General features: G+C 39.6%; 1 protein-coding gene across 1 annotated transcript in view; it reads right to left on the bottom strand.

Annotated features, from left to right (window-relative positions):
- Positions 1–14,134: 14,134 nt before the first annotated feature.
- otog (otogelin) overlaps positions 14,135–25,510 on the bottom strand; it is a 52,430-nt gene continuing 41,054 nt past the window's right edge. Inside the window, 21 exon segments of the mRNA XM_073463825.1 lie at positions 14,135–14,335; positions 14,482–14,561; positions 17,106–17,151; positions 18,030–18,149; positions 18,480–18,584; positions 19,418–19,548; positions 19,551–19,595; positions 19,929–20,004; positions 20,380–20,420; positions 20,613–20,711; positions 21,135–21,236; positions 21,325–21,429; positions 22,096–22,200; positions 22,313–22,522; positions 22,683–22,871; positions 23,486–23,624; positions 24,021–24,241; positions 24,516–24,702; positions 24,821–24,910; positions 25,009–25,160; positions 25,301–25,478. Coding sequence (XP_073319926.1) covers positions 14,135–14,335; positions 14,482–14,561; positions 17,106–17,151; positions 18,030–18,149; positions 18,480–18,584; positions 19,418–19,548; positions 19,551–19,595; positions 19,929–20,004; positions 20,380–20,420; positions 20,613–20,711; positions 21,135–21,236; positions 21,325–21,429; positions 22,096–22,200; positions 22,313–22,522; positions 22,683–22,871; positions 23,486–23,624; positions 24,021–24,241; positions 24,516–24,702; positions 24,821–24,910; positions 25,009–25,160; positions 25,301–25,478 — 2,622 coding nt within the window.

Genomic DNA, 25,510 nt, shown 5'->3' with positions numbered 1-25,510 from the left:
GTTAAACGACTTAGACTGAATGTAGGTTCAGTGCAGCGTCAGACAGTCGGAGTGGCAACGTTGAATGCATTGCGATGTACTGGTTCAGTACTTTATATTTACACTAACACATTGTGATAATTCTCATTAATAATCAAAAGTGTAGTATACAAAAAAACATTCATATTGTTAATGTCTGCAGAGAAAAAACAAATTTGCACTTATCTTGGATATTCTGTCTTTATGATTAAAATCCCACTGAAATAACATTTATTTGTTCATTTGTAGGCCTATGTGTTTATTTACAGTATTTATTTATGTTGGTGTTTTTAGCACAATCTCTCGCAGCATACAGATATTTGACAGTTTTAGACAGTAAAAAAATCTGAACTTCTGATTTTTTTAGTGTCTTTAATTGTAACTTATCAAACCACCAAAGATTGTACAATCATGTCAAACATTCAGACAGCTGCACTTGAGTGAAGCTAAACTAAAACATCCCAACAATTACATGTTTTGCATTGAGGTAACAGTGAATGTCAGTGTGGCAGTAACATTACAGGAGCTCAGATGTGATATGACAGAGACGAGACTGCTGAGTGCTTCGGTCTGATGTCCTACTGAGGAGGTCAGAATGTCACACAGTTGTCACGTCTCTGATCTGAGGAGAGCGAGGCTCCTCCCCCTTAAAGTGTGTGTGAGTGTCTGTGTGTGTAAAAGAAGGGGAGGGGGGGTCATCACTGGACAACAGTTTAAGACAATTTGTCCAAACAGATCATAAACTCGACTCAGAGACTGATTCTCATTTGTTTTTAAGTCATCGTCTGTTTTTGTCTCCTGTAGTTTTTGTCTCATGCCTTTAAAATCCTGCTGAAATCACTGATGTAATATTAATGCACCATTTATTATAGTTTGTTTTTTTTACTGAGCCTGATCTAGGGAAGATAAATGACATCATTTGGTCAACATGTGTATGAAAAATTGGGGAACGTGTGAGGTTAATCAGTCTAATCTTTTTCTGACCTTTACCTTAAAAACTGACAGAAAAGTTACTGAAAATCAAAATTTGCAGTATTGTTACAAAAGACACAACTAATTGCTTTTCATGGAATATGAATTCAAGAGGTCATTGTTTTTTTTTTTTTTTTTTTTTTGGTTGTTTGTTTGTTGTTGTTGGAAAGCCAAACCCAGGAAACATCAGACAGACATAGAATTGTGTGAAATTTAAGTTTCACACAAAATTTCGCTTCTCATTTCAGCGTTTCCTTCGATCCGATAGTTTTATGTGTTTTGAGTTTATTCATGTATTTGCTTTGTAAATGTGAGATTTCTCACAGCCTCGGGGATATAAAGTGTTAGTGTGGGAAAGAACAGCTCACATCACAGACTCCTCAGAGCTTAATGGGAAGGCAGTGCGTTAAATTTAGCAGCTTGTGAAATCTAAGACAAGTGCCCTTTAAACTGAAGCTGGTATCATTTTGGAAGATCCCCCCCTCGACTCTCGCACCCACTCCTCCCCTTGGGACACGTTTGTATAAACCGAGAGAACATGAACCTGATAGCAGCAGAATCAAATGCTGTGATAAAGATGCCAGTCTTGGCATACTTTTGAAGTTTGAAACCTGGCAAATAGTGAATGTTTTTTCCAGCTCTGTTGAAATGTTATGTACACAGATTTACAAGGTTCACATGCAAAATCATCAAATAAATGATCACAAATAGCTAGCTCAAATATGTATTTTGTGACATGAAATACTCCTAAAAAAGTGTCCCAAAATTAAGTTATGTACGTGAAATCCCTGCCAGGTATGTCACAATTATTCAAATTGATCTCTCCTGCAACAAGCGGCATGAGATTATGCAGGTTTTGTCTTTTACAATAACACGATAATAACAAATGACAAAGTGTGTTTTGCGCGCGTGACTCCATGTGATCCTCTGTCCGTGTGATCACAGCCCTCAGCTCAGTGCTAATCCTGCATTAAACTGAGATATTAAACCTCTATGTCGGCCATAAAGAAAGGCATCAGAGCCGTCTCTTTGCTGCTGGAACGCTGCCCGAGAGCTTTGGACTCAGTGTGGTAAAGACATCCGAGCAAGCAGCCAATCAGAGGCCAGATAGGGGCCAAGTAGAGAGCAATGCCAGTCCAGCCACGAGACAGGTTGAAGCTGAGATACTTTAAATGCTTGGCAGCTGTTTAATTCCAGCTATACACTTGATAAATATACATCTAGTATTAGCACCACTTACACTGTTGTATAATTTCATAGATGTCTTTCAATGGACATTTAAACTGGTCATCACATAGAGCTATGCAAGCTTACGAACACTAAAGAACTCCAGCTCATAATTACATTTTTACTTTAATTTTTGCTGTTTTCTTCTTCTGGAGGAGGAACCCACTTTGAATAGAAAAATACCAAAAATCAATCTTAACCTCCAGTCACCATGTATGCCCAAGGCTTTACTGTTCTATTATGTCGTGACATTAAATTCTGAGTCAGTCACTCCTGATCTTGTGATACAGTCTGCTGTTTTTTTTTTATGCGTTGTTCTGATTTGAAGAGAAATTCCCGTATTTTTAGTCATGTTGTTGAACAACGGCCGGCCTCACCACCCCACCCTGATTCCACAAAATTCTGATCATATACTGTGTGTATGAGTGTGATGCCTGGAAACAACACTCCTCCTCAGTGCTCCTTTGCAATTTACAGCACCATCTTGCAACAGTCTTCATTCCATGTGAGGTGTGTGGGAGGGTCTGTGTGTGCAGATTGTGCAAAATAATTTGGAGTCAATAGGATATTTTTAGACTTAAAAACAGTGTTACAGCCACTTATACAATAGAAAAACAGATGGAAATAATTTTTGTTTTACTGTATTTACTTTGAGGATAAGGATTTCCTTAATGCCACTGCAGCATGCTTAATTTAAACCAATTAAAACTGATTAAGTTGCTGTCCTGTGCTCGTTAGCTAGAGCCTTGAGAGCACACCAGTCTTTTTTTGATGAAGCACGTCTCAACTATATGCTCTACAGCGTCAGTGTGTGTAGAGAGGACATAGAGCAAGGATTCCCATACTTTTACCCTTTGAGGGCCAAAACTGAAATTTAAATGGTGGGCCACCTGCTACATGCATGTGCGCATATTATTTATTTATATATCAAATCAACACATACGAAGAAAATATTTTATCTTTATCATTTTTGCTTGTTTTTATCTTGTATTCTTTATCTTTTATTTATATTCCTTTTATTGCAAATTGTGTGCATTAGTCCCGAAACCTGTTTTTGTTTTCTTAATACACCATGTTTTTCAATCACTTTTAAAGTGTTACAGTGTGGTAAAAAGGTGAGGACCTAAATGCAGAAACACACAGGAGGCCGGCAGGATAAGGAACTAAAAGTGAACTTCACACGACACTGAGAATTGCAAAACGCAAAGTAACAACACAAAAGCTAAAACAAATTACAACCAAAAGCAAAGTTCAGATCAGGAAAGACACGAGTATAATAAAGGGAGAAAAACACAAAACCAGAACCAGGGAAAGGCTAATGAGGGAGAAGCAGAGCAGGTGTAGGGGGAAAGCAGAACACTGGAAAAGGGCAAAAGACAACACAAAACCAGAAAACACATATAAAACACGCACACAATGAAACCAAAATGACAGGACCATGACAGTAAAGCACTTTGAATTGCATTTTGATTAGTTTGAAAGGTGCTATATAAATAAAGTTTGATTGATTGATTGATTGAGTATATAGGGTTAAAATGTGCACTATATTTGGATGTAGACGTGAGTAACGTTGATTTTCAATCAGCAGTTACTTATCTTAGAGATAATGATGGCTGGCTCTGTGACTTGAATGTCTGCTGAGACATGAGAGCACCACAGTGAAAACAATCTGTAATGAAAAGTGACTTAATCAAATCCCATTCTGATGTAAACTGCAAAAAACATGAAAACTAACAATTGAATATCACAAAATTAAAAAGGGATCCATTCTACAGAGTGAGGCCTGCCAAAGACTTCATTAGTTCCTGTTTCTTTGTCAGTTACAGGACTCACTTTCTCAAACAGTGGAAATCCCATTTTTACCATTAAGTATCAGAGTGAAACCAGATAGTTGGCTTTGTGGTTCTGCAGAACCAACATGTTCCAGCTGGTTGTGTTATCGTCCCGTCTGTCCACAATCAAGATTTTCTCTGTTTTTTGAGTTTGGCTGAAGCTCTTAATCCCATTTCCGTCTGCTTGGTGAGAGAGAGAGAGAGAGAGAGAGAGCGAGAGAGAGAGAGAGAGAGAGAGAGAGAGAGAGAGAGAGAGAGAACGTCTCATGTTTCATAAGAACCCTCGATACCCCACCAGGGACTGATGGCAGAGCAATTTATAGCGCTGGGTACAAGGCGAGAATATTTTTATCAGGCTGTTAAAGGGACGTGTGTGTGTTGTTCAGGGAGGGAGCATCTTCTGCTGTTGTGTTGTTTTTTTTAGATTTTAGCTGTCATTTGTTCATATTGATTAGTGTACTATGATGATTATTTTCACGATCCCCAAAGCAGTTTCCAGAGTCAAAGGTTTTTAATCAGTAGCTGCAAATTGAATTGAATTTTTACTTGATAATTAACTAAAATAATCATAGATTAGATGAGTTTGCTCCTGATTGACCCAAATCATTTTCTGCTCAAGTCTGCCTTTGTCAAGTGCTGCTGTTGTTTGTCTTTCTAATGGAAACAAACAAACAATAAATCTTCGGTCCCCTCACCTGTCGTCGACGTCATCATCAAGGCTCAAACGAGGAAACCATGAAGCTTCAATCTGATCTGGTGTGCAGTGAGCAGACATGTTGGGACACGCAGAAGAGGACGGGGTGACAGCCTGCTGGACCTGGATGTGGAATCCAGATGGATCTGAGCTCAGAGGGACTCCCCAAACACACACACACACACACACACACACACACAACAGCACTGTACCCCCTCCTCAGTTTTATGACTCCTGTTAACAGTCAAAGCAAACTGAGCGTCGTCTGGTTTATGAGTTGTTTCACTCCTCTTGATTCTCAGCACCCTTCATCTTCAAAGATCTTCAAACACCTTCACTTCTGAGCTGTCGGTGGCACAAGACGACTTCATCTACTGTAAACTGTGGTGATGGTATTAAGATGTGACACAAAATCTGGACCCAGAATTAAAAAATACTGATTTTTCCTCTTACCTGTAGTGCTTTGTATCTATTAAGATTGTTTAGGTGTGAGCTGCTGAGTTTTGGAGATATCAGCTGTAATGGTGTCTGCCTTCTCTTGAATATAACAGAACTAGATTGCGCTCGGTCTTTGGTGCTTAAAGTGCCCAAAAAAAACCTGGTTACTCAAGATAATCCACAGACCTCTTTGTGAGCAGTTTCATGTAGGAACTCTTTTATTCTACTAAACTACAGAGCACAGAACGTGAGCTGTAACATTTGCTGTCTTAGTTAGCTTAATTAGCTAGTACCTCATCCATCAGTAGATGCATGCTTCTTTCCATGTGGTAATACAAAAAAAAAAAAGTTCCTCTGTTGAACTTCTCCCAACAAGGTCTGTGGACTATTTTAAGTAAACGAGTCATGATTTCTGGAAAGAGACACTGCTGTTGAGTTTTTTTAATGTATTTTTGGGCGCTTTGAGCAACACAAGGGTGAGTCAAGACCACACGAATGCCATCTACATTGGTTACATTATGTTCGAGAGAGGGCAGACATCTTGACTCAGTAACTCACACCAAAACGATCTTATAACACTGCAGCTAAGAGGAAAAAAAATGTAGTTTTAATTTTAGGGTGAACTGTCCCTTTAAGCTGAGCTGCTCCTTAGAGTGTGAATTCCATAAACATTTAGCCTTTAATAAAACAACAAACATCATCAAAATGTATCAAAATATGTCATTACCAATTTAAACATGTAGGTATAGAATAGAAGAGAAGAAGAAGAAAATATATGAGTTGAAAGAAGAAGAAGAAGAAGAAGAAGAAGAAGAAGAAAACTAAACTCCAGACAGCTCCACCGGGCAGCTGCTGTGTGTGGTGGTGCTGTGAGAGAGGAGCTGTTTGTCAGGTGTACAACTTCTCTGAGTGACGCTGGCACTGGCTGACTGTGAATTACTACTTCCTGTTGCGTGGCGAGGTGGGTGACCTCTGGACACGCTGCGATGGCCGTGACTAACTGCTCTAATAGGACCTAAGTAGCCTGCTGGGACACGCACACACATGCACAGGTGGGTAACTGCGCTGTTCTCTCCATTTTCAACTACTTGCAGCTCTTTTTTTAACAGTTCATCTAAAGAAATGTCCCTACAAAATAAAGGCCTTGTCTTTAGCTTGAACATCTCACACACACACACACACTTATATATTCAGTATATTGACCGATACACCGTTGGCCTATCATAGATATACTGACAGATATAAAAACGTATTTTTACAGATTAGCCCCATAGTGTCAGTCGGGCTCTATTATAAATGCTGTACATATAATATACACAATATGTTTGGTATTGAAGTGGTTCAAGTCTTCAGAAGACTCCTGTTAGCTTACTGACAATGAAAACAGTAATTGATTGTTCCTTTTTCAGAAATGACACTTTAGAGATTACTGCATTTCAGCTTCATGTCCCAAAACACAATCAATATAAATCTTTTCCTCATTATATTGGTCAAAAAGCCGATGCAAATGAGTAAATAGACAGGACTTTTTGTCTGTACATTTGCTAATTAGCACTTAACACAAAGTACAGCTGAGGCTGATGGGAAAGTCATTAGCTCTGCAAGTGTTTGGTCATAAACCAAACTATCAGACAAAATTAAGTTTTGACTCCAATGATGGCATAGACGATTTGAGCAAAGTGACTGCTACTCCTTAAAAATATGTTTTGTTGGGAACATAATTATTCCTACAGAACATATTTCTAAAGAAACAGGGCTGTCCCTACAGCTTATCAGCATAACATCAGTGTCACAGCTGCTTACTCAGTAGTAAGGACTCTTCTTGTAAACACAGTGAACTCAACTCTTCTTAAGCATGTTGTTAATTTCAGTATTACTGTAACTTCACTGTACAGCAATAGAGCTGATGTAACTGTATTATAACCATCATCAGGGCAGGAGTTCAGATCAGAGTGATCTCGGCTGCAGCTGCTGTTCACTCTGATCTGAGTGTCCAGCTCTGATTACTCATGTGTGACTCCTCACTGCTCTGTAAAAGAAAAACAGATTCCCCTTAACTTACATTTTTTCCTAATAATTCTCTGGTTTTCCCCTCCATTATGAAACAACACTGCAGTCATGAATCACCACGACTGAGAGAAAACCACAGACATACATTTCTTCACTTGGTTACACAGACTTTGGTTGATCTGTGCTGATTTTGAAATGTTCAGATACAAAGAAGATGAATGGTCCGCCGTACAGTTTTAGGAAGTAGCAGAATACTCTTTGTGTCTTTATTCTTATCAGTGATGAAATGTAACCAGGTACATTAGTTAAGTTAATAGTTACTTTGCAGACTGCATGCTGCATCAGAGCCAAAGTAGTGCATTTTTAAATCAATTTATTTTATCACACTTGAATAGAAAAAGATAATAGATAGATACTATCTACTACATTTATTGGCATAAAATTACTTTTCATATTTAAGTACTTTTAATATCAGATACTTAAAGACTTTAACTCAAGTGCTATACACAGGGGTGACTTTCACTTTTACCAAAGTAATACTTAAACACATTATTAACACATTGGCTTTTGGGAACTTTACAAAACACTAATTCAACAACAGTGTTGAATTGCAGAGTTGTATTTTTTTGTCTCTCTTTATCAAATGCTCATTTTGAAACACTAATTTACAGTTTAAGGATGCAGCCCCGTCTCTCTCTGCTCCCATGTTCCTTCACTGTGTTTTAGTCTTGAGAACAGATCAGGTCCACCTCTGTCTTCCTCTCAGGGGTCGAAGGTTAAATCAATTCAACCTGCTCTCTCTATCTGCTCCTGCTGTGACAAAGCCATCAGGTCACTTCCTGTAGATGGGACAAATGTCCAGCGCTCTGTCCCAGGACATCACCTGATGGCCGGGGTCTGGCCTGGTCATCAGCTGCCTCTGACGTCAGGATGTTTTTACACTCCTCCTCCTGGATGTAAATCAGAGAGAAGCTGCCGTCCAGTTCAAAGACACGGCGACAAAAGGGGCAGTGACTGAAGTGCTGACGGTGCTGACATGTTTTATGAACTTCTGAGCTGAAGGACTAATCAGCATGTCAAAGTCAGAATCTGTGGGATTTTTTCATTGTTCTCTTCTGGTAAAGGTTTGATAAATATTAAGGAGAGGAAGGACTTTTCCTTGTCCTGCAGGCTGTCATGATTTGGGGCCGTTTCTAGGAGATTCCAAATCATGCTGGTTGCCGGTGATATGCTGCCAGTGATCTGGTGATTCTCTTGTTCATCAACCACACGAATAATAAAACAGTTACAGTGGTAAACAACACAACTCTGTCTCTGTCAGATTCAGAGAGGTTTTCTTTCTCATGTCAGAATCTTTGGAGCATAGGAAACATATATTAATTCCAGTTACTGCACCATATTACTGTACAGTATGTGCTTATATTCAGCAGTCAGTGCATGTCGGTAGCAGAATGGGGAACAGTATGATGGAGAGAAGTACAGCAGAGCCTCAGGGCAGCAGCACGTGGAGGTTTTTTCAATGTACACCTGGGCAAAAAACTTTAAAAAATCAAAAACAAACTGGTGTGGATTGCATGATGTAAAGCTGATGTCATTTGTTGTAAATAAACAAAATAAACATGCCGAAACACGGTATGGTCCTTTAATCTTTTGCATATGAAAATGTAATCAGAAACACACAAAATACAGCAGCTGATTTTTGGTGATGAAGATCGTGACGATGATGGAACACTAGTTTGTGTGTGTGTGTGTGTGTGTGTGTGTGTGTGTGTGTGTGTGTGTGTGTGTGTGTGTGTGTGTGTTTGCAGCTGCTCTGAGCTTGTCATTCTGTCAGTCACTTTCAAGCGATTTAACTGTGAGCCATCACCCACAATGCACTTCTCTGTGGCTTTGTGGGCCAGCCAAGCCTAGTTTTAGTTGGGTGCTTATGGGCATCCATGTTGTAGGGCGGGTTGGCAGTGTTAGCGCTGTTGATTCAAAGCAAGAAGATCATGGGTTCGAGACCCGACTGGGGCACTCAGGCGTCCTCCCACAATCCAAAGACATGCATGTGAGGTTAATCAGTCACTCTAAATTGCCCGTAGGTGTGAATGTGAGCCTCTATATGTCTGCCCTGTATTTCCTCCTCACCTTCACTAGAAATATGATATACATTTTGTGCAAAACATGGAGTATCAGCATTTGGAACACACTCCCAGAAAACTCTCAGTTCTTTTAACTTGACACTCAAAACCTTTGTGTTTTCCCTCCTTTTGATTAAAATGGGATATATTTTTCTATACCATTGTAATAATACCATGAAAACTGTTGTAATTATGCTACATATTTTTCTGTTTTATTCCAGTTTAACTTCTTTTCCTCAGTTTTTTACTACGTTAAATACTATATATCCCTCTGTATTGCATTGCGGTTCTTATATACCTTTCCGTGGGGCTTTTTTATGTCTCCTGTAAAGAAATCTTCTCTGGTCAGTTTGTTGTTTTTGAGGCAGGTCAGTCCTGTGTGTTGACAAAATTAATACAAACACTCAGCTCTTTATGGTGGGGGGGGTTGGGGTGTGAAGTTTGAGGGGGTTGCAGCTGTTGTAGCAGGATTACAAGGACGAGATGACCCTTCATAACCCCCCAGACCTCCATCCACAGCACATGAACACCCTACCAAGCCCTGCAGGCAGCACACACAAAAAAAATTAAAATGTGTGAACGGGTATCAGTTTAACGTGACTTTACTGAATGCAGGGGGAAAATGTTTAAATGTGTTCTGTCTCATCAGGTGAGGCTGCAGTAAATCAAAAGCGCACTTGGGTTGTATTTCAGTGTTTAAAAACTCTTTGTTTTGTGCAATGTGTTCCTCGATGCCGACACCTTTCCTTACTGGGTTATTTCCTTTGATAACTGAATTTTACTTTGAGATTAGAGTGTTTTTCTTTAACCAAACTGTTGGATGTTGTGTTATAAAGAATAAAAACAGAACATGACTTCATCTACAAAATTCACGAGGCGTGCGCTGCAGCTGTGTGAACATGATTTAAACCATCATACCCCGCATACTAGCTTTCTTTGATGCCAGTCTGGCACTTAGTACAGTGAGTGTTTTGGGCGGCGGTCCAGCCGGTCGGACGTCAGCAGTTGTACAACACGATCAGATGATCACTCTGTGCCCTTCTCATCCCTCGGCGCGGGCTTACAGGGGAGGTGTCGGCCAACTCTTAGTCACACATTCTCATGTTTGCTTTGTTTTCCCTGCCATACACTAACTCTCCTGTCATTAAAGATCCCGATGCAGTAAACAGTTTTCCCGCCATTCCTCATCACCTCACCTCACCTCACACACCTGTTAACACTTTTCCCATCAGCCCTGTTAGGGTTAGGAAAAGATCATGTCCTCGCTTAACTGGTTCTGTTGCCACAAACACAGCTGAAAAAGTTGCAGTATCTTTAAGACTATCCAGTTGTTTTGTGCTTACAACTGTTGATATGACACGTACTGCAGAAATGTAGATATGACACATATGAAACGTACAAATGTAACAAATCTGTTGTTTGCATCAACGTACAATGCCAACATTTTATCCTGGCTAGCTGGCTGAGTAAGACCTTTGAGTTCCCAGGACGTGATGTAACCTGCAGTTCAAACTTTAATCACTACGCCTACGTGAGTTGTTTTACAGCTCAGCCCTGTTCCTGACATCACTTCACCATCTGAGCTTTGTGTGATCTCCTCGTCTGGTCTCTCCAGCTCATCGGATATAAACGGTGTTGGCCTGGTTTACATATCTGCTAAAAATCCCTGGATTTTCTGGGTTCATTGGCTTTGTGGGCTTAATATCATTCTCTCGTCTGCCCGTGCCAACGTACTGCAGCCGTGTGTTCAGACCAGCCAGCCAGTCTGGAGTCTGAGCAGGCTGTGTAACACCAATACGAGAGGAGGAGCAGATTTACTGCTCTTACTTCCTCTGGATATCCATCCTCACACATCTGGTTTAGTAGTTGATTGATACTGGACACTGAGTCTCTGAAATTAAAGAGGCAACTGCAACGTTTTTATATGGTTTCAATTATCCCAAATGTTGGTCAAGAGTTTACACACCAAACAGTGAAGTGTGAATAAAGATTTCAACATGTTTCAGTGTTGACTGTTAACGCTTCAGGTAGAAGAGTCTGATAAACATATTTTAAAAATTAAAGCATGAACAAATCTCAGCAAAAGACAGGTGTGTAGGGTCTCTCTCAGTGACTTAACTGTTATCTAATAAACAGAGCGAACCATGTTTAGTTTTTCCAAAGGAAATATTTATTGAAAATGCAAATGTACACTTGTATGATACAAATCCTCTTTAACTGGACTATCCAGGTGGGTCTGTTTGACATCAACAAACACATTAAGAATTTAGTCCACAGAGAAACATACATCTATAACGCAACACCATGATCTCCACATTATTCTGTCGTTTGGAATTAAACCAAATCAAAGTTTTGGATCCTGTCAGTTTTGTTTGATGTCTAGTTGGGTCGAGTGCTTCTCTTCTGGTCGTGAACGGCTGTGCTCTATCAAACTCCAATAAATAAATAAAGTGCTCCACATACAGCTGGATTCAAATCAGTTAATACACCTCACTAGTGTTGATTATATGAAGAATATTTCACATCACTGAATATACAGTTTATTGTTGTCTCTCTAGAAGTGAAATATCTAAGAATTTGATTTTGCAAATCATTTTAAGAAGTTAGGAAACTGAGTTATTTACAAAAAACAAAGAACAGCATGAGGATTTCTGGGTAAAATATTCATTTCAAAAGGATGATGATGATATTTCCTGATGGCCTGTTCAAATACGTTTTAATATATATTTTAAAATCTTTTACTTTTCAGCACAGAAACACAGAGAAACAGTTTCCCGCTCAAACACAAAACAGCAACTTACTTTTTCGTTCTTTGAACTCTGGCTGGCAGGGAGGGGGCAGAGCAGCAGTACAGTAAAGCAGCGTGTTTTTAAGGGTGTTCATCCATCATTTTGATCGATTATAGCAATTAGTTATCAGAACAGTATTTAAAGATACGAAACAACTTTAATAAAATGCCTCTGATTTGTCTTGGAAAAAATCTGATTAGTTATGACAAAAACAGGAAGTAGCAAAATGATGATAGTTACGAGCAAACAACAGCAAAACTACCAAAATGTGGTAAATTAATGATTCCAAAGAAGCTAGACTGATGTGGTTCATCCCACTTTTTGTGTTGCAGGCATCAAATTGAGTGTCTATAAATGAGTTTATATTTACAACAAACAAAACGGTTATCAGTTTGAACATTTGATATCTTGTCTTTGTAGTGTATTTAATTTAATTTATGTTTCATGTTGTGTCTAAACCTTTTTGGAATCGGGGTAGTATGAGCAAAAGATCACTAACATTTTATATTTTATCCCTCTAATAATTTACTTTTACAAATATATAGCAATATAGGGGTCGACTAAATAATATTAACTTTGTTATTCTTGACAATTCAAAATGTAACTCCTGTCGGGAAATGTTTTAATATATGTGATCTTCTGATAAATATTGTTAATTATTTCATATTTCATTTCATTCGATCACATTAACATTACATCACAGAAAAAAATACTGCTGAGATTGTTCATCATTTGTCTATAAAATCTCACTATTTCAGAGGGAAGAGAACAGGCTGAGGAGAAATTTACTCCTTTCTGTTTTTACAATTTCTCAGGTCCGTCTTAAAACAAAAGTCAGGTGTACGTATGAACACTGAAACAGGCTTTGCTTGGTGGAATCATTCCTACTGTTCATACTGACAGCGAAGAAACTTCCTAATGTGATTCCACTGTGAGAAATGAAGGAAAAAATACACTCTGAAGTTTATCGGAAGTTAATATGAGACTTTAGTCGTGTTAGTTAGACAAATCAAATGAGTATCTTCCAAAGTTACTGTGTTTTAAGAATAAAATGTGCTCTCTTTGTTACTGTCTGTTTACTGCAGCTCAGCATGAAACACTGCACGGGAAACAGAGAGAGGGACATTTGTACAAAAAATAATATATTAGAATATATTATTGCACCAAACTGTGGATATTGTCCCTCATCCCTTAACAGCAGGAGTGATTACAGCAAGAAAAAACTGTTTCACTGTACATAACTTGTAATAACTTACTTGTAATAATTGTATGTAATTAAATATGTTTCTGTTACGTATTTATTTATTTGTTTATTTTGTTGTTGTTGTTGTTGTTGTCGATTTTCTTTGGGTCTTTGGTTCTTCTTCACACATCTTCAATCCATGAATTTCATATGTAGAGTTATATAAAAGATTGAAGGTGTTTACTTACTAAACTGTGGAATGTATGAAAAACAAAAAGAAAATGTCAAAATCACAATTCTCTGAAATGACATATATAACTATATAACTATATATATATATATATATATATATATATATATCTATATATATATATATATATATATAGATATATATAGATATATATATATATATAGTTATATAGTTATATATATATATATAACTCATCATGTGGTGTCAAGTGGGCCACACTTATTTTTGTCCCACCCCATTTGCTTCACTGGGAAGGGGCAAATCAGAGGTCAAAGGTCACCTTACAGTGTTGTATAGTTTGTTGCTGCCTGCGGAGGAATAAGACTCTGCAGTACCTCCTCCCTGCCAGCAGAGGCACCAGGACAACTAACTAATAAGAGTCATTCAGCCCTGGAACTCACAGCTCAGAATTTCACTCTCCCAACATCCTATAGCAACATGGCTGAGGTTTCTTCTCCCTCTTCTTCTATCTCTCGTGGTTTTAGAGGATGTAGATCTGAATACTGTGTGCGTGTGTGTGTGTGTGTGTGTGTGTGTGTGTGTGTGTGTGTGTGTGTGTGTGTGTGTGTGCGTGTGTGTGTGTGTAAGGGCTGTGTGTTTAAGACCACTGGCAGGAGCAGTCGGTGGGCTCCTGGATGGTGTAGCTGACCCAGGTGGCATTACCGCTGCAGTAGAGCTGCACGGAGCGCCGCTGCAGCCCCGTCTCCCTGCAGCACTTGCAGAAGCGAGCGTACGTGTTGATGTTGTAGTTGTAGATGCTGGCAGACGGACACTTCCCGTCACATGACACGATGTTCACCTGCAGGACACAGAGAGTCGGTGCAGAGCCAATAAGTCGAAGTCGTAATGATTCCACCACAACATCAGATTTAATATTTTTTTGTGTTTTGTGTTCAGGTGCTTCAAACAGCACCAGCAGCACATCACAACAGACACAAAACATACCGGTCTGTTGCTGCGACAGTCGTTCTTCCTGATTGTCATCCTCACTGTCACCTTCTGGCACGACTTCCCATCTTCTTTGCCTGTTCACACGACAATAAACAAAATCAGTTGGAACAAAGTTAACATGAGAAATAAAGACAAAACATCTGACCTGCTGCATGTAGAGAACACAGCAAACACCAAGAAGAAGAAGATGTCAGAGAACAAAGAATCCTGGGAAGCACAAAGCCTGTAGATCATGCGCAAGCTGTCAAGCAGTTTTAGTAGATGGATGAGTTCAAAGAAAGAAAGGAGGACATACAGCCGAGAAATCATATAAATGCTTTATAGTTAGAAAGCAAAGGAGGAAGCTTCCCCGTCACAAAAATAAAAAAATATATATATATATATAAACAGCGATGATGTGATCCTTCATGCATTTATCGTGTGCACAAAATGCCTTAGAATAAATGTTTTTAAACATTTGAATCTTTCAAAATGGGTTAATAAATTAAATGAAAAAAAAAAACAGTTTCCACAAACATGCTCCATCAACCTTTGTGCCATGTGGCAAAAAAACAAAGAAACAAACAAAGAAACAAAAATATGAGCATGAACCTAAAGCTGCTGTGTGTGGCCCTTCTGAAGAGATTTCAATATGTTTTAGCATCTTTTTCTGTCTGTTTTTTTACTTCTTTCAACATCAACCATCATCAGAAACTCCTTCTTTTCGCTACTACAACCATTCAATATCACCAATGGTAAATCTATGTCACTATAGTCTGTAAAATAAGTAATAAATCACAGTCATAGAATCATTCATATTCATAGGCACATTCAACTCCTGTGTTATTGTGAAGTAACACCATTGAGTTGAGTTGAGATCAAATCTAAAACACATCAAAATCCAATTTGAACATGATGAGTAGAATAAATTATTTACATAATGTCAGCATCATTTTCAACTTTTGTTAGTAATACTGAAACAACTGCACTTTTCAGTTCGCCCTCAACCAAACTTTTGTCTTGTTTATCATCGAATGATAGATGTATCGTTCCTAATCTGATTACTAGAGGAACACTGGTAAGAACAGAGCAAACTGGAGTAAATTAAACATATATGTTTGAAATATTACACTTTCAGCAGTATTATGGCAAATATACATATATATACATCTTACATATACAAGTTAAAATTTCTTGATCAGTTTAGTATCACCCTAAAAATCACAGTACCCATCAGCCTCAGAGGCCGTTGCTATGGTGAAGACTCAACCACAGGCATGAAATTGTTGCTCACAAGTTGCAGATAGATTTCCTATAGAGCTTTTGCTAATGGCACAAGATGCAACTGCTCTTTTGTTTTGATTGGTGAAATGTGTCAAAACAACTTCTCTATTACTTGAGTTTTTCAAAATGCAGAAAATACAAAATGCATAGACGAATGTTCAACTGTTTGCTCTGATGATTATTTGATGGTAAAATGCCTCACACAGCAGCTTCAGTTTCCCACACAGTTCCCCCTGGTGGCAGAGCAGCACTGCAGCTGTGGTGCAGCAGCATGCAGATCTTCTACAGCAGCTACGTGTTTAATGAAAAGACCCCGACACCAACCCACATCATGATCTACTGACACATGCAGACGTCTAAGCCCGACTACTGGGCCACTACCAACAGTACATTGTTGGCAATCAACAATGCACTGCCCAGACAGTGCTAAATGGGGAAAGAGTTTAGCTGTCCTGTACATGTACGTGATCCACAGGGAGGGACGGGGGTAAATACTGTCCTCTCAAGTGTGACGTCATTTTTGGCCTACATACAGGATTGAGTCCCCGCCTCCTTTGAAGGTGTAAAATTACATCATTACATCTTCTTTTTTAAGGTAAACAAAAAAAAATGGGTATCACGAGCAAAATTCAAAATTTAACAGCTTCAAGAAGCAAACAGGATGCAACATCTGTACCACAAGTGTTATAAATATATATGTTTATGATTTCAGTGGCATGTTTTGGCTTCGTTTGCATCCAATTTCTTCTGATTTTTATTTCACAGAGACCTGAAATGAGACAGCAGTTGAGAGGACTTGTTCTGCAGAGAGGAACAGGTTGCAGTCAGACTTCCTGTTTGTTTTGAAATATTGTTTTTGGAGGGAGTACATTGTTGAATATCAACAATGGCACTGACAAGCCTTGTTGTTTTGTGTACCTCGTTCACAGTTTGTGTTAACTGTGGGAGTCAGGGGGCTAACAGGGAAAGGGAACAGAGGGAATCCAGTACCTGGTGGGATTGGTACATGATGGTAAGCTGCAGCACATAAACCACAAACCCACTTGCATGTGATCAGATGCTTTTCAGTGACACCTTGAATGAGTTATTCGTTGCCATTTTTACTGACAAGACTGAATTCACTGAAAAGCACGCTGACAGATATCTCTAATCTGAATAAACAGCAGACAAATGTCATGGAAAACAACAGCTGGGATCCAATTCAGACAAGATTTTTGGACTGAAACGGACAAACTGAAGGGCAAACATGTTGGAAACATGTTGAGCGGCAGGTGAAGGCGCTCTTCAGTGTCAGCTGCAGCCTACAGCTCTACACTAACTACAGAACTGCTGCTACGCTCAGATCAGATACTCACACGTCTTACAGCATCCGTCCATGTAACTTACGACAGTTCCACCGATCTGAGTGCAGATGAGAGTCAAAATGTTAAGACAGAAGTAAAGAAAATCTCCTATTCTGTGACAACCCTCTGCCTTTGCATCAGATTTTTGCCAATATGGTTTTTGAAGGTTGACATTCTTTAGTAATAATAATACTATAATGTGAGACTGTTCTCACGAAAAACTATTTTGGGTATTCTTGATTTATTACGTGACGAGCCTTTAGATCAGTGATTTCAATTTAAACTTTTTCATTTGAATGAAAAGCGAAAATTACCTTTCCAAGTTAAGAACTGAAGTTTAACCGCCACAAAATACACAAAACTCTCACACTATACTGACAGAGAACTCCAGAGACAGAAAGGCCTGAGCATATGTTGCTCTGATTGAATCAATCTTGCAAACCATAAACCATAAAATTACAATAAGTGTCATGTAAAAATAAACTGCAGTTTTGCCTATTTCCTCCCCCCTTTAGAATAAGTGTATTTAGGGGTGTATAAAAAAAGTCCAGTCCAATAACATGTAGAAGTATATGACAGATTCTGGGGTGATCCTGCCAACCTGCAGTATTATATGTAAAACCTGCAGGGAAACAGTAATTAATAAATGCATCTTTTACCTATAAACTGTTTTTATACAACAATATTAAGTCACACCATTATGAAACATAGACTTTATCATACAGAATACAAATCTCATGGAAAAACATAATTGTTCTGTTATTTTGTGTTTGAAATTTGCCGTGTGTAAATTTATTCCCCATCAAACCAGGGAAGAGAATAATGATTTAAAAGTCATTTAACTTGATCTTTAAGAAGGATTTTTAACTTGAACTCTGCTCTGTACACTTGGATGTCTGAGTCTATTTGTGAAAGTGTGTGTTGCTGCATGCTGACCTTCATACACTCTGTTTCGTTGAATGGTGGGCAGCTGAAGGAGTAGGAGATGAGCGTGGGTCCAGATAGAGTGTCTGTGCAGTCGAACTTCATGCAGTTTGATACCCAAGACTTCCCCGGCTGAAAACACACGAGCAGCATCAATAACATCACATGCTGAACCACAGGAGCTACGAAGGAAATCTGATTGCTAAACTGGGCAAGGCTCAGTTACTAACTTGTTGGCTTGTTGAGCCAAAATCGCTACATACTACAACTGAGCAAATTTTCTGATGGTGGAGACTGTGAGGTATGATTTGAGAACTCTGGAAAAGCTGCAATTGTAATCTTTCTTTTGTCAAACTCATTTCTTTAAATACTTCAAGATGTATTTTGTACCGGTGATACTAGAGGTTATGTAATATATTAAAAATATACTGTTCATAAACATTTAATGTATAAACATCCTACCTTATAGAGAACTGTTGTCCCGTTCTCATGTTCGTAGAGGCAGGAAATATTCTTACACACACCGCAGCACGTAGACTGATCCTTTGGAGGGACGTAGATCTGATTCTAAAACACAGAAACAGTCTCGATTAGTTTTGTGAAACAATGAAAAACATTTCAAATTAGACAAACGAAGATTTTTTTTTCAGCAAGAAAAGAAGAGAAGATGGTTAAACTCTAATTACTGTAGAAATATGCGTGTTTCTTTCTGTAGAATTGTCTTCCTGATATGTTGCTCTGACTGCGTGTATAAACGTAAAACATGACATCATGTTGGGGTGGCCAAGAGATGTTTTGGGTTATTTGTGACATTAGTTTGATTAGGAATAAATTATCTCAATATTTTACTCCATGTATTAAGAACAGGAACAAAATTAAATGACCATGGTTTCAGTTTACCAGTTACCTTACAAGTTTGTTACAAAATAGTAAAAAATATGAAAGTAAATCACAATTTCATGCAGATAACGTCCTCATATGTCTTTTTTTGTCAGCTCAAAGATTCAGCTCATTGTCACAGAGGAGGATAACACTGGCAAATATTCACATTTGAGACATCAGAAGCAGTGACTTTGTGATGCTTTTGTTTAAAAAAATGACTTCAACCATTAATCTAGTATCAAAATAGTTTCCAATTAATGTTCTGTCTGTTGAATGGTAAAATATTTATCGTCATCACAGTCGGTGAGATTTTACCTGAGTATCTGGGAGGTTTGGCTTCTTCTTTTCTAAGGTCAGGTATATTTAAAGGAAAAGGAAGAAGGAGGAAAAGAAGAAGAGGAGGAATCAGTTCAAGATGAGGAACAAGTACAGGAAAAAGAGAAGTAGCAGTGTTCAAGCACTGAAGTAGACTTTGTTCTCCCTGTCTGAGTGTACTGGTGTGTGTGCTGTGGTCTTACTGGTTGGCAGTGGGCGGAGCAGTTGATGCTGCTGGTGCGGAGCAGGTGGAAGCCGCTCGCCGGGTCGAGGCTGCGGCTGCACTGCCTGCTGTGACACAAGCCGGCGTCGTCGTGTTCCACCAGCGTCTGACCGGCCGCAACACACCTCGCTCGCCGAACACACACACAGCCTCGCGCACTGAACACACAAACAGGAAGGTCAGCGTGTGCAAGGTTGTAGTTTCCGATGGAAACTGGCAAAACATCTTGTTTAATTAAGATATACTTTTAAATTATTTTAATTGTACTTGTTGTTACTCTTCCTATATGATATAAGCCTATTTATCAATTTGTTTATTCTCGTTTTAATTGTGAATCAATGTCCATGTTTTTGGAAACACTAATTAAGTTCATATACAGTCTATGATTGCTGTTATGAGAGAAAATGTGTAGTAGCTGTTGCAGGAAGTGGAATATTTCTAAATCACTTATCTCAGTTTCTCCATCTTGAATTTGAGCCAGCAGCACTCACCACACTTGTATCTTTTGCAGGCACACTGATTCTGTGGGTCGGACAGGAAGGCCCGGTCCAGCTGAGCGGCCTCTCCCTGCAGAACACAACAAGAACCGAACCAGGGTCACATAGAGAATACAAAGGAAATAGAGAGTAAACGCAGAGAACCAGAGAAACATTTAAACAGAAAATGCAGAGAGAATTTGATTAAAACAAACACACAGAAACAGTGTTAAAGACATTAAAAAAAATACATTGTCTGGTAGTGTCTTGTAGTTTGTTCCTTTTAAAACATTTTAAGCATTACTTGTGTGTTCACTGCTTTCAAAAATGCTTTAAGAAACCTAAAGCTCTCTTAGCTGTAGCATGATGACCTACTAATGTTAAATCATGAAACATATATAGATCGTGTAAAATACATCATTAGATGTCCAAACGGATAGACTGAATAGAAAGAATTATGACGTACCAGGCCACATTTAGGGGAGGCGATCTTTTCACAGGAACACTCTGAAAGGAAAAAACATGAATCATCTTCACAGTTCATCAAAGCCCCAAAGTGCCAATTCAGGGTGAATTCAGCCTCCAAAATGCCAAAATTAAACTTATTTTATGCTGAAGTGAATCTCAGTCTCATTGATTTAGTAATGCCTTTAATACAATTTAAAAATGTTTCTGCTGGATTGATTTTACGAGTCGTACCACATGTTTGGTTGGGACAGCAGCGACTGGGACTTGATACAGACATCACCGACATCCCAACAGGACAACCAAGCTGGGGACACCTGTAGGGCTCACACACTGCACACACAAACAGACACACACACACAGACACACAAAAACAGAACAGTCATTTATGTATTCATAGCTGTTTTCAGCTGTATGTACCAGAGCACAACAGATGAGTCAGCCAAATTTAACTTATCATCGGTATGTTGTTACGGGTGTATTTTTAGCACCAAGACATTGCAGAAATGCCAAACATACAGTAGGTTTAAGGTGATTTAGGTGAGTGTCTCTATGGCATAGTTTATCATTTTTCAACTGTAAAACGTCCAGCTCAGCTCGGCACAATTCTTTAACCAAACAAATGTAAGGGATCCTCAAAATTGTTGGTTTATGTTGTGCATCTAACTTTAAGTCTTATTCTTGTATTTGTTTGTCTGTTAATGTAAAAATACAGAAAGGGGAAATAATACAATGAAAAAGTGTGTGTTCACTGACCACACTGGTAGGTGGGGCAGCAGCGGTCTGTGGTGTTACTGTCCACCGTCAGCACCTCGCCATCCACACAGAGAGGAGGCGACTCCGGACAGGAAGAACACACTGCAGAGAGCACACACTTCACTCATCACACTGGTGGTTGGATGTGACACAGAAAATAAAAATTAATTTCAATGATTTTTTAACTGACTGCAGATGTGTGCGAGACAGCAGCTGCCATCAGCTCTGGTGGCGATCAGAGTCTGGTCGTCTCTGCAGGAGGGAACGTCTGATTCACAGAGGTCCGGATCACACTCTGTAACACAAAAAGAAACATTAAAGGGCTAGTTGCACAGTTAGGAAACATGCGACTAAGATATACCGCTCTCACTGCATATCTAATACAGTACAGCCAGGAGGTAGTTATCTTAGCTTAGCATACAGACTAGAGGCAGTGGAAAGCATCTACAGTAGGCTGGCTCTATTCAAATGGGAAGAAAGGCTTCTGAAAACCTCTAATTAACACATTATATGTCTTACATAAACCAAGTATAAAAACTGGAAGTTGTGGTTTTAAGGGTTGATTTTGCCAAACAATTTCTTGGCCGTAAGCAGTGGCTTCCTGTTGTCACTGTGAGGCAACTAGCAGAGACTACAGGAAGTGACTATGACCTGCAATTGTATTGTATTTTTACACTTAAGTCTTTGTTTGCTATGAACATGAGATAAAATAATTTATTTAGTGCATTTTAGATGGGTTTTTTTAACATTATTTTGAAGCTGTATATTAAAGATTTAAGATTGCACTAGAAGTCACTGTGACAGTAAGTAAACTCTACTGGCGGCAATAAAACATAAAAATATCTGTGTTTGTATCAGATGATGACGATTAAAATGTTATTGGATGAAGATAATTTAAATACAGGGCATCCTTTAGTACAAGAAAGGGAAGCAATCACTCTGTTGATCAGATGAAACTCACCACACACATAGTCGGGACAGCAGGAGTCCTGTCTGTAGTACGACACCAGCTTCTCCCCATATTTACACTCAGGAGGCAGCAGGTCACACAAGCTCTGGTTACACACTGCAGAGTCAGAAGATACATCATCACATTTCTAAAATTTTTTCAAATATGAAATGAGTCTCAGAATTGACCAGTGAGGCTACTTGATTTAAACTAAAACTCGTTGCCTCACCGCAGACTCTCTGCGGGCAGCAGCTGGTGTCGTCGGCCAGGCTGATGATCACTTCCCCAACTCGATGGCACACCGGCTCCGAAATGCTGGAGCAGTTGTACTCCACCGGGACGATGGTGTCGTTGTCGCAGCGGTACATGCAGCAGGCGTCCTTCGAGGCTTTCCAAACCTCGCCATGTGCACGAGGAGCACCAGAGCTGTCAGTGCAGGCTGCAGAAACACACACACAGGGTCTAGAGCATTGCTAATGAGCTGAGAGTACTGAAGCAAAAATCTACTAATCCATCTTTAAAAAATAAAAAGCACTCATCAAAAAGAGTGAAGACATGATCGTTAATGTATTACAGTTACAGTTAAACTGGTATCTTACCACACTTCTCAGGTGAGATGCAGAGGGCGGAGTATGGCCGGTGGAGGAGCGTTCCCTCAGGGCACACGCAGCCCTCCGTCAGGCCTGAACACTGATCCGGGTCAGAGTCAAAGTCGTGGTTGGGGCAGGACTGAGACGTGCAGGCCGGCAGACAGGCCTGATACCGCAGAGTGTCGGGACACACAAAGGCTGAAGGAGGAGACACAAACATGTCAGTATCTCAAACACAAAACTTGACTTCAGTGGGGGTGGACAGCAGATTTCTAAAATCTAGAAAGATATTTATTGTTTTCTTTCTTTGATGGAGTGATTTTATGTTTTCAATATCGAGGGCGTGTGGTACTCTATCTATGACAACTTTATCTTTATCTATCTATGACAAAAAAATACAATGCATAGGGGATTGTAGTGCACTGGTTTCCTAAAACAGAAGACATCTTCAATCATGACAAGTTAAATGTCTGTGGTGACAAAGGACTATGGTGATGTTTGTGAGTTGCAGTGGCTTGACCAATTGCAAGCCTGAAAATTCTGGGATAGTGACGAGGCTTTACAAAAATGTAGACAACCTGTGCTTTGTTTTTGTCGCAGACTTGCAATGTTGCCTGGGTAATTGCAACTTAGTTAAGGGCACACGTCCAGCCTAAGAAAGTTAGAACAGTCTCTGACATTTCCAGTAAGCTATTTAGTCAGATCTTGTTACTGCAGTGTTTGGGTTGTTCCCCAATAGATTCAATCTGGTTCAGAAGCTGTTGCTTTGTTCTGCTTAAATTAAATCTTTTAATGGCAGACAGAAATCTTACGGCAGTAATCTGGACTCCTCCACTCAATGCAGATGTTGAATTTGTGGCAAGAAGCCACGTAGGCAGCCAGCGCCACACACTGGTTGTTGACGTACTCTTCATCTCGTACCCAAACCTCACAAAATGTGCTCGGTGGGACCTGGAAACACAGAAACAATCAAATACATTTGATCAGAAGCTATTGATTATTAGTAAATATGTTCAGCCAGAATACAGATTTTGCCATCATTAGCAGTTCTTCACCCCTGACGTTTCATGTTATACAACATAGAATTAGTCCACCTGTTTTGACTTACTTCAAACATGTATTTCACTGAAGAGAAGTAAGACAATAATAATGGCGGAAGAAGGTTGACAAATTAAATACATCAGCAGGATTTTGACAACTAACCCATATACGCATTACATTTTTTTAAGCAATTACTATCTGAACAACAGCCTTTCTAGGTTTAGTTCAGGTTAAAAAACTACATATCTACTGGCTCCTGTGTGAGCAAAGGAACCTGGAGATTAGTTCACAGACAGGTTAACGTACGAAGGCGTGGCAGGGTGAGAAGGCGTGGTTCTGCAGCATGGCCAGGCAGGTGGAGCAGTCGCTTGTGGAGCAGTTGAGTTCTCGGCGGCGGCTGTGGCTGATGTAGCTGGTGGTGTTGGGAACCTGCCAGCTGTCGATGAAAATAGCCGGATCCTCACTTGCGCCCACTGTGGTGCCATTGGCCAAAGTCAGGTCATTTGTTGGGTCTCCATCACAGAATCCTAAGGGTTCACAAAAACATTACATTTACTTCAGACATAACAAATGTATCCCTGAATGTCGCCACTGGATCTTGCAGCCATAGTAGTTGCTGTAACTTCTTAAACTAGTGACGTTCCACTTTTTCCAATGAGGAAACATTAATCTTTCATATAACTGACAAAATTTACAAATGACGGAGTGGTTTTGCAATTGTATTTTTAGTGTTTTAAAGAGAACTAATACAATGAAATGTGTGGCTAGAAAACCTACTGCAGGAGTAGGAAGTACTCTTACCACAGAGGCCCATGGTGGGGAGCTTGTTGCTGGAGCTGTCGGTGTCGATCACCATCATGCCGGTACTGTGGTACCACTGCAACTTGAGACCAGACGGGCTGCGGATCAGGTACATGTTGCCTGTGTCGTAGATCTCGAATCCAAACTTTTTGAATCGAGGCTTGGCGTACCGTGAGTTGACATAGAGCTGAAAGAAAATGAAAAGGGCTTGTTACCAGATTTGATCAGATTTTATTAGTGTTGAAAGCAATTTTGAGCTTTAATCTGCAGATCAAATATCAGGATGAGATGGGAGTGCCTCCTACCCTCCTCTGCAGCCTGTTGATGATGATGTGGTTGGATTTGTGGGTGATGTTGAGCGACACCAGACACAGGTTGGTGAAATTCCAGAGGAGCTTTGGAAAGGAGAAGAAAATCAAGTTGAAATTAGTGACAAATCAAATTGGTGACTTATATTCAAATCCCAATAAAGTGAGTCTATCACTTGGCTTACTGGTGACTCAGAGTTAGCTGGACACTCTTGAACCAGGACACTGACGGTCTCATTGGGCAGTTGGGTCACTATGTATGAGGCAGCTTTGTAGACGGCAACGCTGTTCCCATCAAATGTGATCACATTTAGATCTGGAAACACCGAGCAGCGACCTGGAACACGGGAGAGACGACAATGAAAACTTGAGAGCAGAGTCTGAAAGTTGAAGTGAGCTATCTTTAATTTCAAGACACAAGTTTAAAAATTAAAAAATGGACCACAATGTTATTTTTTATGTGTCTATTTTCCTCACATGGACAGTCCCACTTCGGGCAGCACTTGTCTCCATTGACCAGGATGGCAAAGCCAAGCAGGCCGCAGTTGGGAGGATCAGAGGTGAAGGGACAGCTCTGGGATTTGTTGAACAGGACAAGCTGGCTGTTGACACAGATGTACTTTGTGCACTCATCGACTATCTCTGCATACGGAGGCTGGAGGGCAACAAAACAAAAAATGAAAACCC

Source organism: Pagrus major, chromosome 4, assembly GCF_040436345.1.
Source record: "Pagrus major chromosome 4, Pma_NU_1.0".
In the NCBI taxonomy this organism is placed as follows: domain Eukaryota; kingdom Metazoa; phylum Chordata; class Actinopteri; order Spariformes; family Sparidae; genus Pagrus; species Pagrus major.
The sequence above is the reverse complement of the archived record's forward strand: the minus strand, read 5'-3'. Positions and strand labels throughout refer to the sequence as shown.